General features: G+C 62.7%; 1 protein-coding gene across 1 annotated transcript; it reads left to right on the top strand.

The window, feature by feature from the left end:
• Nucleotides 1–189: 189 nt before the first annotated feature.
• Nucleotides 190–19,048, top strand: SNX27 (sorting nexin 27). The gene is made up of 10 exons (XM_050715836.1): nucleotides 190–500; nucleotides 9,818–10,049; nucleotides 10,192–10,384; nucleotides 11,155–11,219; nucleotides 12,201–12,305; nucleotides 13,444–13,522; nucleotides 15,506–15,669; nucleotides 16,804–16,893; nucleotides 18,342–18,491; nucleotides 18,743–19,048. Exons 1-10 carry the CDS (start codon nucleotides 217–219, stop codon nucleotides 19,046–19,048), a joined length of 1,668 nt encoding a protein of 555 aa, XP_050571793.1. The 5' UTR covers nucleotides 190–216.
• The last annotated feature ends 22 nt before the right edge of the window (nucleotides 19,049–19,070 follow it).

Here is a 19,070-nt window from a genome sequence, read left to right as displayed (position 1 = left end):
CCCCGGTTGCCACGGCGACGGCGGAGGCGCGGCACTACAGCTCCCAGAAGGCGTGGCGAGGCCGCGCGGCGGACTACACTTCCCGGCACCCTCCTTTGGGGGAGAGGGAGGCGGTCGCGGACTACGCTTCCCAGCACCCCCCGCGGCGGGCGGCTCCGTACGGTGGCCGGCGCGGCGGCGGGCGCGTGACGGGCCGGCCGGGCGCTGCTCGCCAAGATGGCGGACGAGGAGGGCGAGGGGCTGCCGCGCTCGGCGGCGGGGCCGCAGCGGAACGGCGGCGGCGAGGGGGCGCCGGGGGGGCCGGGGGGGCCGCGGGTGGTGCGCATCGTCAAGTCCGAGTCCGGCTACGGCTTCAACGTGCGCGGCCAAGTGAGCGAGGGCGGCCAGCTGCGGAGCATCAACGGCGAGCTGTACGCGCCGCTGCAGCACGTCAGCGCCGTGCTGGGCGGCGGGGCCGCCGACCGCGCCGGGGTCCGCAAGGGCGACCGCATCCTGGAGGTGTGAGTACGGGGGGGCCGCCGCCGCCGCCGCCGGGGGGGGGGCCGGGGGGCGGGGGGGGGGGGCCGGGGGGCGGGGGGGGGCCGGGCCGGGGCCGTTTCCTCGCATGGAGGCCGGGGGGGCCCCGCCGGGGGGCTTCGGGCCCCGCCGCGCCCCTGCCCGGTGCCCCCGTACGGGGGGGGCTTTGCTGGGGGGGGCGCGTGCCGGTTCGCTGCACCGGGAGCGTTTGTGGGGGCTGCCCTCCCCCCCCCCGGTGGGGGCCATTTCGGGGGGGCTCCGCCAGCCTCTCCCGTCCCCGGGGGCTTCGGGAGGCCCCCCGCGGGGGGCAGGGGCACGGCCCCCGCCTCCTCGGCAGCGGAGGTTTGGGGGTCCCCAAATGGGGGGCGGGGGGGGGGGGTCGCAGCCCCCCAGAGGAGCCGCTCTACGCGGGGGGGCGGTGCGGGGCACGCGGGGGGCAGAGCGGGCTGGGCTCACGGGGGGGGGCGCGGGGTCCGTTCCCAGGCAGCGCCGAGGCCTCGGGGCCGTCCTTGCCCCCAGGGACCCCCAGGACTGGAGCGGCCCGAGCTGTCCTGGAGGTGCCGCGAGTCCGGGGGGCTTCGCGCTGGGACCCCTTAGGAGGAAACGTCCATGGGAGCCCCGTCCCCAAATTCTTCTCCCCGTGGGGTCATGGCTGCGTGCAGAGGAACCGAGCGCCCGGGAGAGAGCCCTGGGGGGGCAGGGACGGGGACAGGGGATGCAGAGGGGGTGGCTGGGGGCAGGGGCTGCGTCCTGGGGGAGAGCAGGGGAAGGGACGGAAACAGGAGGTGCTTGGGGAGCGAGGGGGCGAGCGCTGCGGTGGACTGGGGGGGGGCAGAGAGAGCGCCTGGGGGCCTGCCCGGGAGCAGGATGAGGCCCCGTGGGACCAGGCAGGGGGGCCGGGGCTGGGGCTGGGGTCCGTCCCCCCAGCCCGTGGAGCCGTGCGGCTCTGCAGGAGGAAGCTGGGGCTGGCGGGGCGGTAGGCTCTTCTTGGGGTCCCAGCTGTCCGGGACTGACTCCTCTCCTGGGAACGCGTCAGCTTGGTGAAACCGCTCCTCTTTTTCCCCCCAAACGCCCCAAACTTTGCGGACTGGCATCAGGTGCGCCCCGGCCCGTCAGGGTTTTTCTCCCTGTCGCCGGGCGATTCCTTGGGCTGGCTCTGCGTGCCCCGAGCTGCGTGATGCCTCCCGGTCCCCGCGCGGCTGTACCTCGGGCTGGGCCGGTGAAGTTCAAGCACTAATTAATTACAGGGATTTCGCAGCAGCAGGAATGCTTCGCTGCCGGTCTTTGCGGGCTGCAGCGTGTGAAGGGCAGCGGCGGTGCCTGGGCCCACAGAGCCCAAACTCCCCGGCCGTGCCCCGCCGCAGGCGTGGTGCTCGGCTCGGGCTCTCTCCCGTGGGACCCAAACGCTTCTCGCTTTGATTTCCCGCGCGGAAGAAGTGTCCGGGGTGAGTTCTGCACCTGGAGGACCTGCTCGAGAGCAGCGTTTATTGACCGAGGGGAATGTTTGTGTGCGTCGCAAGGTGCCGAGCTGAAATCCTCCGCGGGGGAAGCGCTTACGGTGCTGCGTGTGAGCCAAGAGGAGGGTGCTGAGGAGCCAGGGCTCGGTCCTGGCTTCCCGGCCAGCGCGAGGTCAGGACTCGTGCAGGTGGAAGGCTCGGTCTGAGCTTCGGCAGCGGCTGGAGGAGCTGAGGCAGCGACCGAGGTCCGCTCACAGCCTGCGGCACCGGCGTCCGGACACCTCGGGCAGGGAGCAGCGGTCGGAGGAGCGGGGATTTCCTCTCTGCCCCTCTCCAGGGAGGAGCCGCTTCCTAATTTGCCCGCGTGTCTCCTCGTAGCGCCGTGAGACGGCTTCGGCCCTCTGTCAGGCTGCCAGGTTCGTTAACCCAGCTGCGTACATCAGCCCGCCGGCCCTAAAGGTCTCACACGATGCCGGTCCCGTTTGGTGCAGGCGTTAACCCTCCCAGATCTATTAAAACCCAGCTCCTGCAAATAAATCTGAGCACGGTTGTGAGCTGGAGCGGGAAACAATAAAACGGCCTCCCAAAATAGCTCAGTTTTTCCTTCCTTCGCGCAGCAGCACCCTGCGCGGTGCCGGGGGTGGGGTTCCCGGGAGCTCTGTCCCGGAGCGTCCGCGCGTCCTGCTCGGCAGCCCCCGGCTCTCGTCTGGTGTTTGGGCGCTGAGCAGTGTGCACGGGGCTGGGGGGTCTGCACAGGGCACTTGCTCCGAGCAAACGGGCACGGGTGAAGGCTTCTGGGGCGGGAGCGGAGCGACGAGAGCTCCGCGGCAGGCGGCTGCGGTGTCTGGCTCCTCACCAGGCCCCAGCCCTGCAGCTGCAGCAGCCACCTGAGCGTGGTTTTCCCCATGGGGTAGCCAGGCGAGGCGCGAGCTGCTCCACAGCCCTAGCCCGTGACCAGAGGAGGTTTCGGGTATTGTCCCAAGGGTTTTTGGGTTCCTGCGCTCGTTGCAGTCCTCTCTTGCCGCCCTTCGCTGTATCGCGCTCCTGTATCCAGCGCGCAGCTCAGACCTCTCGCTTTCAGAGGCTGGTTTGGCAACATAACTCTGGTGTGCTCTCTAATCTTCTTAGCTCCTTGTGTGTTTGTGGGTGTTGAGGGCATTGGAGACAGACAATGGAAGCTAATTTAGCTCTTGATTATCACCCTGAATGACAGTCATCGCTAATCTTGACGGAGGGAAAATCGCGCTGGCGTTAACTCTGTTTGCAGGGGAGCTCGCTGGCGATAGTTGAGCGGGTAACGAAGGGCCATAGTTGAGCGGGTAACGAAGGGCCGTTGTTCTCAGAGCCCCGACCCCTGTGTGGCCGGAGCCAGGCCCCATCCTCCTGCGCCAGCAGCCCCGGGAGCAGCGTGGTCGGCAGCGGGGCCCCGCTGGCACCTCTCGAGGTGGTTTGGGCGTTCTGCTGACGGGCTCCCTCCGCTTTCCCACCTGACGCTCCGGCACGTCATCAGCCCAAGGACTCTTTCTCAAGGGGCGAGAGTTGCGCCTGTCTGTGGGTCACGGGGAGATCCGCCCCCGTTCGGGGCTGCTCCCGACACCGAGCCTCGTGGGGCTCTGCCGGCGTGAGGGCACGCGCTTCCTCTGCGCTCCTCACGTGGACCGGCTCCATCCCTCAGGGGTCAAAAGCTTTCTCTCTTCGTGGTCCAAAGTCTAACCTCGTGTATTGCCTCGGAGCTGGTTGTGCTCTGGGGAAGCACAGGACCGACCGTAAAAAGGAGGTGGCGGCTGCTCCTGCTTGTTCGCAGCGTTCTGCTGCTTGCACGCAGGGCGCGTCGCCAGCAAATCACCTTATAAAAGGGTCAGCAGCTTACCCTGGCCCGAGCCCGTAGGGCTGCCTGTTTCACTAACCACACGGCTCAGCAAGCCTCTTTCCTTTTCTTCCGGACCGAAGCGGCGTGTGACACCTCAGCCTGTGCCCCTGAGCGGCGAGCGATGTGCCGGTGCGGCCGCGCGGAGCTGCCCGCGGCCTCGGAGGTCGTTTCCCCGCCGCGGCTGCTGGAAGCCTCTCTGCAGCAAGAGCGTGTGTGAGATAAGGACCCGAGATAAGGACCTGCGATAAGGACCGGAGCAGTGGGTGGCAGCGGCTGCCCCCAGGGACAGCTGATGCAGGACCTGGCGTCCTGCGGGGCCTTTCCCGCACGTTGCGTCCCCTCCTTGTTCGCCGGTCCCAGCAATTTACAGACTCTAAGGGTACTGTCCGTGGGACAGGAGGGTTTCCCTTCGCCGGGGTTCGTGCTTGCAGAGTGAAACGTTGTCAGCAGCAGCAAGCCCTGCGGACCGCGGGGCTGCTCGGGAGGCGAGGCCCTGCCCGGCTCCTCGGCCACATCCCCGGGCAGCGCCTCGTGCCCGCGCTTCCCAGCGCGTGGCCTGCGGAGCCCTCGGGGGCTGCTCGGGGCTCGGCCGGGAAACCAGCGCCGCTGTCACGGGCTCGAGCTGTCGTCGGCAGCGGGAAGTTACCCCGAGGAGAAGCGGCCCCGAGGAGGGGAGGGCGAAGGGTCGCTGCTTTGACGTGGGGACGCGGGAACGTCCAGCTCCGTGCTGGCCCTGGGGCTCGCCGTGAGCCGCCTGCCTGCCGAGCTCGGCCCTCTCAGCGTGGCTTTTGTGCTGGATCCAGGAAGGAGAAGCCGAGGAGGCCTCGACCCAGGTCGTGTGTTCCGGCGCTGGTGTTGGGCAGGCGCGGAAGCTGGCTGCTGGTACCCGCATCTCCAGAAGGGGCTTGGTGCAGGTCTGGCTTCTGAAGCGTCCAAAATGTTTGTCCTTTTTCAGCAAGACTACCTATCAAGTCAGTATTTGTTTTCCTTTGAGTAACATTTAGATTTTAACCTTCTGAAATATTTACGTCCCTTGTCTTCTTTCAGGGTGTTTCAGAAGTGTTCATTTACGAGGAATCGCTGCTCTCGTAATTGGAGCCGGCAAATGGCAGTTGTGCTGTTTGCCAGAGCAGAGCGTGGAAATATGCCCAGGGACGTCAAAACTTCCTTAAAATGTCATAAGAGCCATCTGTGGAAATGGTAACGATCCCAACCTCTGTCGGAGACATAGGAGAGGTCACGGGAGCTGCACTTCATAGTTTCTGCCTATTTTTTTTATCTGTTTGGTCTAATGCTGGGTCTGGATTTCGCAGCTGTTTGAGGAAGGTTGGCTTCCCTCCTGGTAAGGGATGGGGAAATGCTGCGTAGGGCTCTGCTGAGCACCGTGGCAGGATGTGCCCTGGGAGCTGAGCCCCGCCAGGGGCTTAAGGGAGGCTTCGCCTGGCTGTCCGGCTCCTTACGGTGCTGAGCGCGCTCCCCTTGCTGATCGGGGCCGAGGCTTGGAGCACTCAAGGCCGTTTCTCATCCCCTCTGGGGGGAAGGACGCGATCGTGTGCTTGGAGCACTGAGCTGGAGCTGGGACCGCTGCGGAGGCTGCTCGGCGTGGATGGTCCCGGGGACGTCCCGCAGAGGAGCCTCAGCTGTGACAAACCCCAGGAGGCCGGGGTTTGGTGCTGAGCTGGCGGAACGGCCTCAGAAGGGAGAGGGATCGGGATGCCGAAGCGCCCATTTCGGGAGCCTGGAGAAGCTGCCCCACGCCGCCGTGTCCCGTAAGCTCATTAGCTGTTCATCTTCGTTTCCAGGGCCTCTCCCGAGGAGGCTGCTGGCCAGGTGGCGGCTGCCCTTGGCTCCGGGTTCGTCCTCAGTGCCGGTCCTCCCTCGTCAGCCCTTCCCGGAGCAGGGAGTAATCCTTCCCCGCTGCCGTGGTCCTCGCGCTGCGCGTAAATCCCTCCCGCAGCCGACCTGGTGAGAGCCGGGTGCCGCAGGGAGCCTCTTGGCCACGTCCTGCATCTTCTGGGCTTAGCCCTCAGCAGCGCCGCTGCGCCTCGGGTTAGGCTGGGTTTGCTTTGCCAGTGAGCTGTGGAGCCAGGATCTGGCCCATGCTTTGCCTTGGTGCCCTGCTGCTGCCGTGGGGTGGCTGGAAATGTTCACGCAGAAGGGTGAGGCTCCTGCCTTGGAGGTCACTTGAGCTTTCGTTGGGTGGTTTGTTGGCTAGGTGGTTTGGGCTCGGCAAAGCACAAAGGCAGGCTGCGGTCTTAATCTCAAGGAAGCGTCTTGCAGGCTTTCTGCAGTAAATTTCCTTGTCTTCTCTTGACAGGCAGTTGGGAAATTTTAAGAAGTCTTCACAGAAAATGAGTCACTCAGGGTACAAATGGGAGAAGTGAAATTTGCTTCTGGGTCTTAGGAGCCTGCTCCTTAGCGCCGGTGTGTTGGGGAGCGCTGCTTTGTCAAACGCACGCCTCGTCCTCGAGGTCTCCTGGTGTTTGCCACAGAATATCCCGAGGTCACACAAGGAATATCCCGAGGGTCACACAATGTCCTGAGTCGGAGGGGACCCACAGCATCCCCATGTCCAACTCCTCGGCACTTCTGCTCTTGCTGGGAGCTCGCGTGGCCGTCTGCCTTCCAGCCGGGGTGCCGAGCCAGCCTGCGGCCGCTCACTCTCTGCCCTTGCACTTCACAAACCCAGTTTTGTAAAGGCTTTTAAGCTCCTTAAGGTGAGCAAACACCGCTCTGCTCTGCCCCCCAGCGTGTGTTTCTGCATCGGGCACAAGCCCCGCGTCACACACGGCGTGACCCGCTGTGACACCGCCGCCTTGGCTCCCCCGAGCACCGACAAGCCCTGAGGGGCGAGCGCGTGGAGCCCACCAGCGGCTGGCCCCGCTCCACGCCTGCAGGGTCCCTCCCTCGGCGGCCAGAGGCCCGTGCACAAAGGTGGCCTCTCGCTGCTGGTGATGGCGAGGGGCTGGGGGTGCCCCCACGGGGCAGCAGTGGGGGAGGACTCCCCTTTTGGGGTGCCCGAGGGCCAGGCGGTGCCATCGTGCTCCAGGATCGCTTCGGACTCTCCTGCAAGGCCGCTCGTGGCGAGGAGGAAGAGGGGTGCCGGGGGCAGGCGATGCGCCCTGCGGTGGAAGGCGGCAGAACCTCGCGTTCCTGCTCTGACCGCATCCGCCTCTGGCGGCACGTGGCTCGGAGAAGTGAATCCTCCGAAGGAAGCTGCTCTTTGAGAGCCGCCGAAATCTCGCCGGCCTTGCTGGGGCTGCGTGTGCGGGGCGCGTCCCTCGCGGAGGGGAGGACCCCGTGGGCCTGCTCCCGGTGTGGCTGGCGGGGGGCAGCCAGCCAGCGGCCCTCCTGGGACGGGCGGAGGGCCCGGGAAGGGGAACGGGAACGGCTGTTGGCAAAAATAAAAACGAAAAAAAAATCCAACTCCAACCAGGAGCAGAAGCTGGAAGAGAAAAGCCCCCAGACGTCCTGGGAGAAGCGCGGCCCCCCCGTGGCATGCTGGCAGGTTCATGCCCGCACGGGCGGCGCGCCGTCCAGCTGGGCTCCTCTCGCCTCGCCAGGTGCCTCTGGTCTGCCCGTGCTGCGATTCCCCCCCGATTCCCCGTCCCCGTTCTCCGTGGGTTTGCGGTGGTTGTTCCAGGCGCAGTTGCTGTGGAGACTTCATCGCAGAGGTGCTGGGGCCGTGCCCCGTGCGGCTGCGGTGCCGCCGGCTCCTTGCTGTGGCAGAGGGGAGGGGGAAACCTGCCGGGGCTGGGGCTGCCTCTCAGCGCCGAGGCGATGTGCTGGGTGCGCTGCGGCCCCGCTGCGGGGGCTTCTCCGCGAGCCCTGCGGTCACCGAATCACAGAGCTGTAGGGGTTGGAAGGGGCCTCCGGAGACCATCGGGTCCGACCCCCTGCCAAAGCAGGTTCCCTAGAGCAGGCTGCCCGGGTGGGCGTCCAGAAGGGCCTCGAATATCTCCAGAGGAGACTCCACAACCCCCCCGGGCAGCCTGTCCCAGTGCTCCGCCACCCTCCCCGTGAAGAAGTTCTTTCGCATGTTGGTGACATGCAGACCTGCTGCTTCGGAGGCTCCTGGCACAAGCTGGCCAGCGAGGAGGGGATTTTCCCAGTCCCTGAACCTACTGGCCGTGTTCCTGGACTGGAGGGGCTGCGCACAGCTCTGCGGGCACTCATCGCAGAGAGCCCAGAGGCTGTGTCCAGGCGCTGCTTTGCTCCCTCCCTGCACTGATGGGCTGGTGGCTGTGGTCGATGTCCAGGCCCGTCCAACGCCTGGCGCGGTGCAGGCGCTCTGTCTGCCTCGCAGACGCTGCTTGGGGCTTTTTGAACTTGGTCCTGAGCCTGGGTTCTCTCACCCAGGTCTGGAAGTTGAGATGGGATCTTTCCAGGGCGATTCTTGTAAGTAAAAGCTCAATAAAAGCGATCGATGCGGAGCGGTGAGAGCTGTTCTCTTTCATTCCCGTGCTAGGGCTTGAAATTAAATCTCACACTTGATTCGAGGCGAGCTGGGGTGGCTCGGTGACTCGCAGGATGGCTTCGTGGGGAGGCGACACGGCTGGGGAGGCGCGGGCGCCTTTCCTCAGCGTCCCTCCGGAGCTCGGGGCAGTGGCTGCGGGCAGCAGCGCGGGGCAGGGGCTGTGCCACGAGTCCCGGTGGAGCCCCTCCGTGGTGTAAATGAGGATGGGGGGGGCTGTTGGCACACGTTGGAGCCCTGGGCAGCTTTGCCGGTGGGTTTGGGGGGGGATATGAGCAGTCGTCACCCAGGGGTGCCCCGGCTGCCCCCCGAGGGCAGCGCCGTGGCAAAGCCCAGCTTGGGGCTGTTTGTGCAGGGGATGTTTCAGATGCCAAGCTCCGTACGGAGACACCGCAAGTTTCTGGAGGCTCGCTACTAAATTTATCCCTTATCAGAAAGAAAAGCAGGCTTGTCCTTTTCCAGATTTGGAAGAGAGCCTTGCAGCTCTCTCTGGACCTCGGGCTGGATTTCAGAGCGGCGTCTCTCCGAGCTCGCCATCTCTGGGCCAAGCGAGAGCCGGGCGGCGGGTCGCTGCCGGCAGCTTTGGGGCGAGCAGGAAGGGCAGGAGCGCTCGGAGCTGCCCCCGTGTCTCAGGGCTTCCATGGGCCTCGGGGCATCGCTGGACAAGCTCTTGCAGTCAGGCTGGAGCAGTGCAAGAGCTGGAAGCCCGTACTTGTTGCGGCAGCGCTCCCGGGCCTGTCGAGGAGGAACTCGAGAGATCACATCTCCCCTGGCACCGCGCCGATGGGCTCGCGGGTGCTCGTCTCGGCAGCTGGGAGCAGCAGCCTCTGAAATCTCTTACCCTCGCCCTCCAAGCGCCCGAGCCTGCGTTCTCATTCTTGTTCACCTGGAAGCTTCAGCACAGATTTTTGGAAATCTACCTTATGTTTTGGGGCTGCGGAGGGTAGGAGATGGCTTTTGCCCTAGCAGAGCAGAGTGAGTTATGCATTCAGTGTTGTTCCTCAATTCTGCGGTCACCTCGTGTGTTTCCCTTGAGCTGAGAGAAGGCGGCTCACGTTCTGGGAGCGAACGTGCCATGCAGTGCTTTATCTGTGCCCGAAGCCATCAAACACAACTCAGTAACCACTAACCCGAGAAACCGCCAGCAGGAGAAGTTGGAGCAGCGTAACCCAGAGCAGCGCTCGCCCTCCTGCTGCTGTGCAGGCAGAGCTGAGCTGCAAAACCCACTGCCACTGGAGCAGAACTTGCAGAATTTTAACACGGGAACTAAGTGGGTTGGGGTTTTTTGGTTTTTTTTTTCGTTTTTTTTTTTTGCTCCTCTTTACCTTCTGTAACCCATTGTGGGAAGAGATCTGAAGCCGTGGAAGTGTCAGTTACCTTCAGCTGGCGGATTTTCGAGGGAAGCAGTTACGTGATGGGTTCCCGGGCTGGTCCTGGCGTGGTTTGAGAGCTCTGCTGTCCCCCCTGCCTCGCTTATGGCTTTTCTGCCCTCTCTCACAGGAACGGGGTGAACGTTGAAGGAGCGACCCACAAACAAGTGGTGGACCTGATCCGCGCCGGGGAGAAGGAGCTGATCCTGACGGTGCTGTCGGTGCCTCCCCACGAGGCCGATAACCTCGACCCCAGCGATGACTCTTTGGGGCAGTCCTTCTATGACTACACGGAAAAGCAGGCTGTGCCCATCTCCATCCCCACCTACAAGCACGTGGAGCAGAACGGCGAGAAGTTTGTGGTGAGCAGCAGCGGGGCCGTGCTCCCCGGGGGCAGGAGGGGGCTGCTCCGTGCTGCCTGCAGCTCCGGGGAGGCAGCGCCGCGCCGGTTTGAGGTCGGAAAGCTTTCCGCGCCCCAGCCAGCCTCCCCTCTGCTCCCTGCAGGTGTACAACGTTTACATGGCGGGCCGCCAGCTCTGCTCCAAGCGGTACCGCGAGTTTGCCATCCTGCACCAGAACCTGAAACGGGAATTCGCCAACTTCACCTTCCCGCGGCTCCCGGGGAAGTGGCCCTTCTCCCTGTCGGAGCAGCAGCTGGATGCCCGGCGGCGAGGGCTGGAGGAGTACCTGGAGAAAGGTACGGGGCTGAGCGCAGCTCCTGGGCAGCCGTGCGGCCGCACGCCGCCTTCTCGCCAGCAGGAAGCGAGTCCTCAGGGCCTGTCCTTCCCTGGGCGCCCTGAAAGCTCGAGCTCCACGGGCATTCGTTTGTCGGCCAGGGAAAGAAGCTTGTATGTAGCTGGGTTGGGTTTGGGGGCCGTGCTGAGCTCAGGCTTGCCCATACCCAGCTCCTGGGAACGAAGCCCCTCGGCCCCACCGGTGTGGCCCGGGGCAGGTTCCCCCACCCCGCTGCTGTCCCAGCCCTGCTCCTTCGCCTTCATCCCGGCCGGAGGAGACGGCAGGCTGCTTGCACGGGGGATGCAGCCTGGTACAGTTTTGTCCCAGGTTATTTACTGAACCTGGCCCGAGTTCCCAAACAGCTTCGTTCCCTCTGGAATACCGCATTTATGAAATCCTTGCCCACTTCTCAGTGTAGTCGGAGCCTCCTGTTGGCTGCGTGCCCGCAGCCTGGGTTTCCCCCCGGGGATTATCTCAGTAGTGAGTTACTCAGCGCCGCTGCACGCTTGTCGCTCGCTGTCAGGGGGGATTCGGGGCGTATCGGCCCTCGTGCCAGCACCCCTGGTGCAGCCTGCAAAGCACTTGTGTCGGGAGGCTTTGCCTGGCTCCCCGTGCCTCCCTTGTTTCCCACAGCCTGCGGGACAGGCAGGTGCTCTTATCCCGCCACCTCTGCCAGCCTTTGGCCTCCCTCGCCCCAGGACAAGGCAGTGACCCATGCTCTCTGTCCCGCAGTGTGCTCGATACGCGTCATCGGCGAGAGCGACATCATGCAGGAGTTCCTGTCGGAGTCGGACGAGGTAGGCACGCGGGCACGGCGCTGAAACTCGGCCTCCCCTGGTACGGAGGTGTGGGGAGACTGAATCAGAGCGCGAGGATGCTCCCCGCCAAAGCCTCAGCTGGTCAAATCGAAAGCCGGAGCAGGAAACCAAGGCTGCGGTTCGCTGCCAGCCTGTTGTTGCTCGTAGGAAGCCTCTTCTCGTAGCAGCAGCTGGGAACGGCTCCGATGCCGCTCTTGGAGGACCAGAACCGGGTGTGAGGCCTCGCTGCCTGCCCTGGGCCTCCCTGGCCCCGCAGCAGCGTGCCTGCTGGTTCCCGCTGCTGGTGGCAGCCCCGGTAGTTCTGCGTGTGAGCTGCTGGTGTTCGGCACCTGCTGGGCAGAAAGGCAACGGGCACTTTAAATACCAGCTCGTCTGACTTGCTTCTGCCCAGGTTTGGGTTGCCCGCAGCAGCAAAGCCGCTGTTTGCCCTCTGGCCATTGCTCTTTTCCCAACTTTTCCGTGGCGCATTCAGTTGCTCTGTCTCAAAGCTTTCTCTCGCTCCTCACTGACAAAGCCACGACTGGAAAATCCTACCCGTCGTGGTCCGGAGCGGTTTGCTTGGCTTCCTGCCTCGAAGCAGAGCTCACGTCTTCCTCCTTTCAGAATTTCCCCCACGCAGCCTGGAAGCAGATTCCTGAGGCTTGCAGAGCAGCTGGCAGCTAGATGTGACAGTGCACGAGTGACCACGTTAGTTAGCCAGCACCAGGTGTGGTCCGTGGAGCTCAGTAAATCCCCCCACTGCACTCCTGGAGCTCAGTAAACAGTCGTGGAGCTCAGGGCTCAGCTTGTGGGAGCGAGTGGGGGCGTCTGCTCAGGGCACGCGCAGGACCCTGGGCTCAGCTCGGGGCCGAAGCTGGGGCCTGTGCTGCAGGGGCCGCAGCTGGGAGCGGCGATTCCCAGCCCCTGCGGCCACGTCTGATGGCCTCTGCTGATTTCTGTCCTCTTTTTTCTCTTCTTTAGAATTACAATGGTGTCTCAGACGTGGAGCTCAGGGTAGCATTACCAGATATAACAACAGTGACGGTCAGAGTCAAAAAGAACAGCACTACAGATCAGGTGTACCAGGTGAGCTACTTTTTGTTGTGGTGTTCTGGTTTGTTTTTTTCCCCTGACTGGAAGATTAACGTGATTCAGGCATGGACCAAGACCCCAGAGGTGCCCGCTGGGTTCTCGGCTCCTCTCGAGCGCAGGTAGGCATTAGTGCTGCTTAGCAGAGGACAGGAATGCTGGAGAGCTCCAACCTCACGCCGTGCTGAAGCAGCATTTTCTTTGGCAGTCTTGGCTGCAAGGACGGAGTTAAATCGCTGAATTAATTTCCACTGATAGTATCTTAAAGCTGGCGGATGGTTCAAAGCACTAGGCAGATCGCGTGTTGTGGCTGCAGCGGAGGAGCTGGATCCAAGAGCTGTCTGCATCCAGCACGCGTCTCTGTGGCTGCGTGGCAGGACAGCGAGCTGGACGTGAAGGGAGCGACCCTTAGGGAACGGTCTGGGCAGGTTCCAGGTTTGCAGGTGGCCTGAAGGCCCGCTGCTTGAAGTGGAAGATGAAGAACAACTGACTTCAACCAGCGCTGCTGGAGAAAAAATGGAAGTTGTCGATGAAGTAGGGGGAGTAAGGTGATGGGGGCAGACTGTAATTGAAAGGGGAACTCAGAGTGCTGCTGCAAGCGAGGGAGCTGAAGGGTTGCAAAAGAGCAGGACCGCGTGAGCTCCTGCTTTGCACAGCAGAATCCTGCTGCTGGAGCAGGGTCGTGGTGCCTTCAGGAGAGTTGTGGTGCCTTCAGGCACTTGGGGCACGACCTACTGAAGTTCACATCGCCTCCGCCGAGGTCTGTGGGATGTGGCTGTGGTATTAGCATGCAGGGCTGAAGTGGTGGTGGAGCCAGCTCCTCGGGGAGGTGTGCTCTTCCATCAGGAACTGAAACCAGAGGCATCGGAAGAACAGATGACCTAACTGTCATCAGTGGGGGCAGTTACAGTCTGGAGCGGTTTACAGGAAGGCGAAAGCACGCGAGTCTGGGCCCTTGCTAAAGAAAAGCTCTGATTTTACAGGAAGAATAACATTCAGGCTTTCCTTGATGACTAACGCCTCGGGTTAATGAATACTTGGAATAACCTGCACGGCGCTGGCCTTGCCCTGCACAGGGACTGCCGGGTGTTGGCTCCTGCTTTGCTCACTCCGTTTTCCCCTCTGGTTGCTCTAGGCTGTGGCTGCTAAAGTTGGAATGGACAGTATTACCGCAAACTACTTCGCCTTGTTCGAAGTGATCAATCACTCCTTTGGTAAGTCTTTTATTCCCTTTGGTGCCCACAGGCAGCTGAGGAAGGAGCTCGGCAGTGCTAGCAGAGCCTGGTGGCACTCATTTAGGCCTTATCTGTGCTCGCAAAGTCAGGAGCCCCTGGGAGGAATCGGGCTGGCACAGCAGATTCTGATAATGAGGAGCCCTCAAAGTTTGATGGCTTTTTCTGCTGCTGCTTGACTTTCCAGTTCTTAAACAGTTCAAGGAGACGAGCTTCTTGTTAACTGAGAGATGCATTTTACTGCAGTTCAAAGGGTCCAGCGAGCAGAGATAGCGACCAGCGGCACTGAAACGTGGCTGCCTGGAGAGGGGGCACCAAAGGCGTCTTGGTGCGGAGCAGAGGGGCTGCAGAGGAAATTGGGTTTAGTCTGTGCACACGTAGAGGTGGCGTGATGTCCTGGCCCGGAGGGGATGCGTGCTGCGAGCTGACACGTCTGTCCTTCAGCCTCTGAATCCTGGGGGTATTTGAGGCCCAGCTGCGGGATTCTGGGCGACTCTTTTGGCACTTTGTGGATCGCCGTCCTCCCAGCTCGGCGCGTGCTGAGGTCTCTGCCTGGTCTCGGCTCCCCCAGCTTCGCCGAACCTGGAGTGTCCAAACTGCCCAGGTCGCGCTGCTGAGCGGGTGGAGTGGTTTGGGCTTGTTCCTGCGCTGCCTTTTGAGCCAAGTGCATGTCTCCTTCCCAGCTGGGTGCCTTCATTTCTGGGTCGTCAGCTCTGCCCGCCTCAGACTCACCCTGTAGTTACTGCAAGCTGTGCAGTTTTAGGGGGAGATTTCTAGGACTGCTCCTCACACTTGCAAAATTCTGGCCAAGTGGCAGGGGCAACTTCTGCCTTCCTGAAGCCCTCTTAAAACAACCCAGCTCAGAAGACAGGCTGGGGTTGTACTGGAATGCTGACCTGGGCCGTGCAGGGAGCCTGGAGCAGGAGGTGGGAGGCTGCCGCGTGCTGGCGCAGTCCCACGGGGAGCGTTCAGGCTGCCAGGCCCTGGCTGGTGCTGTTAGTGCCTCGTTCCTCCGAGTGCTGTGCTTCTCAGACTGCACAGAACAGGAAAATCTCCAGTCAACCTTTATGGCCTGCGCGTTCTGGACGCTCGCCGTGTACATCCCCATTTATTCCTGTCTGGATGCGCTCCATTTAACTTCCCTGGAAGCTGTTAGCTCCGGCTGCAGTAAGACAGTGACCGTACCCTACCTGACGAAGGAGATGTGCCGTGCTCCCCTGTGAAAATCCATCACAGTGAAGGAAAGCAGCAGCAGCTCTGAGCGCAGTGAGCATTGACAGGCGCGGTGCAGGCAGGACTCGCGGCAGCAGGCTGCTTCAGCCCGCCGTGATGAGAAGGGGCCCTTCCTAGGAAGCCGCAGGGAAACGGAAACTTACACCCAGAACGCTCCCTTGGGGAACTGGAGATGGCCTTGAGCAGCAAGTCACAGTGTGGGGGCAGCGCCACGCATCGCGGTGCCCTGGACCAGTGCAAGGGGATCGTGCCCTCCGCTCTGCTCCCTGAGACCCCGCCTGGAGCCCTGTGCCCAGCTCTGGGACCCCAGCACCAGGAGGACAGGGACCTGTTAGAGGCAGTCCGGCTCTAACAGGCAATCAAACCACGTCTCAGAGTGTGTCCAAACTCTTCTTGAGCTCCGAGAGGTCCCTCCCAACCCAAGACATTCCCTGATTCTGTGACCTTGGGCAGGGTGGTCCTCCCTGTGCTCAGCCGAGGGTGACATCGGGCTGCTGCGATGGCCCCTGAGGACCACACGCGGTGGGTTGTCCCCAGCTCGTGTCCTGCCTGGCTGGATGGGTGGCAGCGGGGCAGCACCCGCATCCTCCCCCATCAGCCGGGAGGAGTTCAATCTCCAGGGAATTGATTCCTGTTCGTGTGCCAGGGCCCACTGCGAGGGACCCCTGGGGTGCAGCACCACAGAAGCAGGTACTGAACCAAGCTGACCTCGGTGTCCTGTGCTTCTTCCAGTGCGCAAGCTGGCGCCCAACGAATTCCCCCACAAACTCTACGTGCAGAACTACACCTCGGCAGTGCCAGGAACATGCCTGACCATCCGGAAATGGCTCTTCACTACAGAGGAGGAGGTTCTTCTCAACGACAATGACTTGGCGGTCACCTACTTCTTCCATCAGGTAGGTGCCCACGAGCTCCTTGGGCAGGAGCTGTGATTTCTTGCTGGAGGTAAGCCAACGCCTGCTGGTAGCCAAGTGCCTGGCTCCCAGAACGACTCCAGACGCCGCTGTCCCTTGGCGTCCTGGCAGCAGAGCGGGAACTTGAGGGCTGGCCCTGCTCAGGCAGCTTTGAGGAGCACGGGTTGGTGGCTGGGTGAGTCGGCAGCTCTGCGGTGAGCTGGTGGCCACGGCGTGATCAGAGCGGGAGGCGCTGCAGGCTGCCTCCCAGGGCGAGCTGGAGGGGGCCTGCGGGGCTGCGCTCCGTGGGCAGGTTCCATGTTCCTCAGCTCTGCACGCTGTCAGTGACCAGCTGGGGGCTTCTCCCTGCTCCCCCTGAGGAAAGGGAACGTTTCTGCCTGTGCTTTCACTCGCCCCCTTTCGTGCAGATGCTCTGGGATGAAGTGAGCCTGAGAAGAGCCATGCTCTGTGTAAAGCCGGTCTAGGATGAGCAGCTCAGAGGCAGATATCGCACAGTTCAGTGAGATAAATCCTGCTCTGTCTCAGCCACCAAAAATGCGGTCCCAACACTTCCAACTGGGCAAGTACCAGCCTCTGATACAAACGCTGTTACCAAGTTCAGCGATCCCCTAGACTGGCTGGCAGCTTTATGAGCTGCTTTGTGCGAGGGCAGGGGTCGTGGCTGAGCAGTGTGCAGCTGTGGAGCTGAAGGCAGGGCTGTGTACCTGCTCAGTCCCGAAGAGTGAAGCAGCTTTTGCATGCCAGCACTGCCCTCCAGCAGTGCGGTGGGTAAAAGAAAAGCCTGTGCTGCTCTGCTGGAGGCGGCTGCGTGTGCCTGCAGTGGAAGGGTTGTACCGGACGATGCCCAAAGGCAGAGGCAGGATTCCAAGTACCAGCGTTTGCAGATCCATCCGGGGGATGTTCTCCCAGAGCCCTCCTAGACCCAGGCATCTGTGCACTGCCCGAGGCAGGCAGAGGCTCGGGGCCGGAGTCGCCAAGCCCGGCCCTTGCTGGGTGCACGATGGACTGCGGGGGCTGCGAGCTGGGGCGGTGCGGGGCCAGCTGGTGAAGGCGAAGCACTGCGAGGAGATCCTGGGGCCTGACCTCCTGGGTGTTCTTTCCCTTTTTCTGTTTAAGGCTGTCGATGATGTCAAGAAAGGCTACATCAAAGCAGAGGAGAAGTCCTACCAGTTACAGAAGCTGTGTGAGCAGAGAAAGATGGTCATGGTGAGTTGTCCTACCTGTCTCGTTTGCTTCCTCCGGCAAGTGCCGTGCAATGCTGTGTCTGGAAAGGAGATAGATCCAGCCTTGAAAAACATCTTTCCTTGGAAAGCAGTAACCCTGGAGAGCTGTGGGAGTGTGGGCTTGGCACGGAGGCATCAGCACGGTTGCAGGCGTGCAGCAGTGCCAGGCGTGGGGCTGGGCCGTCCCCACGGGTCTGCTGCTGCCCGAACCAAAACCGCCCCTCGTGCCCGGCGAGCTCGATCGGCGGCTTGTCCTTGGCACGGCCACGTATTGACTGGACTCCAAACAAGGCAGAGAGAAAACTGGCGTGTTACTGCCAGTGCTGAGAGATGAGGTGCTGAACGTGCCATGTAGCAGTCCTCCATCTGCAGCCCTTCGGGAGCAGCTGTTCCCAGTAATGGAGAGGCAAAGGTCGTTTTCTGCCTCAGACCGCCTCAAGTGGCAGCATTGGGCTGGCGGAGAGGCACGGGCGCTGCTCTGCTCGCAGTGCTGCTCGCTGTGTCCCCTGCCCCTGTCTCTCAGGTTCTTTTTTGCCTGGCAGAAGTCTTCCCAGATTGCAAATCCCACGGCAGCTCTCGCTGTCTGTCTGGCCGACAGATTTTCTGCCTCTTATCGCTTTGCCCAGCGAGCGCCTGGGGGCTTGGTGTGACTCGATGAGCCTGCCTGGCTTAGATGTGGGGGAGCAGAGAGGTGCCCCGAGCTCAGCCGCCAGACGCAAGCTTGGCTCGAAGATCAAGAAGCAGAAGAATCTGACTTGTAAATAACTCGCTGGGGTGCTTGGGGCTGCTGGTACCGGCTGAACGCGGGCTGCCCTTTCCCCAGCTCTGCGCCCCGGCTGGTGCTGGCTGCGCTCGTAGAGGGATGGCTCGGGGTCCTGCTCGGGGTCCTGCTCAGAGCCCCTTTGCTGTAGCTCTCAGGCCCCTACTGGGGGGCTGCGTTGGCGTGAACCCCAGCAGGGTCACCTGAAGCGCTAAGCCAAGAAACGTGTTCAAAAAACTTCTTAATTATTAACTACTGGTAAGGGTCAGTAAATAGGCACTTCCCCCACGTGGCTCGTCCCACGGTGCTTTTGTTTCTGCTGCTCCCCCGGGCTTTCTGACGACCAAAGGCAGATCTGGCTCTCCCAAAAGCCTGGCCACCGTGTCTCAGGCACCGCAGGGCCCCGGTGCAGCAGGGGACGTCGGTGTCCCAGAAAGCTGTGAAGCCAAAGCAGCTCGTCCCCCGCCTCCCCCCGTGTTACGCAGGGCCCTGCCTGGAGCACGAGGCTCAAGGATCCGTCCTCTTCCTCCGGGGTGCCTCCACCCTCGGGGAGAGGGTCCCCTTCCCTCCCCAGCACAGCCCTCCTGGCTGGGGGTTCCGAGGGGCATTAGCACGAGGGTGGTGGGAGGAGGCTGGGTCCCTGTCCAACACGTGCTGCTTTCTCTCTGCAGTACTTGAACATGTTGCGGACGTGCGAGGGTTACAACGAGATCATCTTCCCCCACTGCTCCTGTGACTCCCGGCGGAAGGGACACGTCATCACGGCCATCAGCATCAAGCACTTTAAACTCCACGCCTGCACCGAGGAGGGCCAGCTGGAGGTGAGGGGCACAGCAGGGCTCTGCCCGGGGTCCCAGTACCCGCCTCGGCTTCGTAGGAAGGGGGAGCAGCTTGTCCCAGAGCTCTGGGGCTTGGGACTGCCACTGGCTGGCAGCACGGGGCGTCATCTCCCTGCCCTCTGCACGGTGTCCTCGTCCCCGCTGTGCGTGGCTTTGCTTTTTCTGATCTGCCTTAAACCTCCCCGTGCCCGGGGGCTGCTGGCTCGGGGCTCACGGGGTTTATCTCCCTTCAGAACCAGGTCATAGCGTTCGAATGGGACGAAATGCAGCGGTGGGACACGGACGAGGAGGGAATGGCGTTTTGTTTTGAATACGCACGCGGAGAGAAGAAACCCCGATGGGTTAAAATCTTCACCCCCTACGTAAGTGCCCCCGTTACTCACGGACCGGGAAGGAGAAGTCACATCCTGCTTGTTTTTCCCTCTGGGAACCGGCAGGAGCACCCAGCTCCGGAGCGAGAGGCGGCGGGGAGGCAGGCGGCCGCCAGGAGGAGCCGGCAGCACGGGCAGGGCGATGGGTGCTGCACCGCCGCCGCCTGAGACACGCCTGCTTTCTCTTTGC

Source organism: Cygnus atratus, chromosome 28 (assembly GCF_013377495.2).
Source record: "Cygnus atratus isolate AKBS03 ecotype Queensland, Australia chromosome 28, CAtr_DNAZoo_HiC_assembly, whole genome shotgun sequence".
Lineage (NCBI taxonomy): Eukaryota > Metazoa > Chordata > Aves > Anseriformes > Anatidae > Cygnus > Cygnus atratus.
The sequence above is the reverse complement of the archived record's forward strand: the minus strand, read 5'-3'. Positions and strand labels throughout refer to the sequence as shown.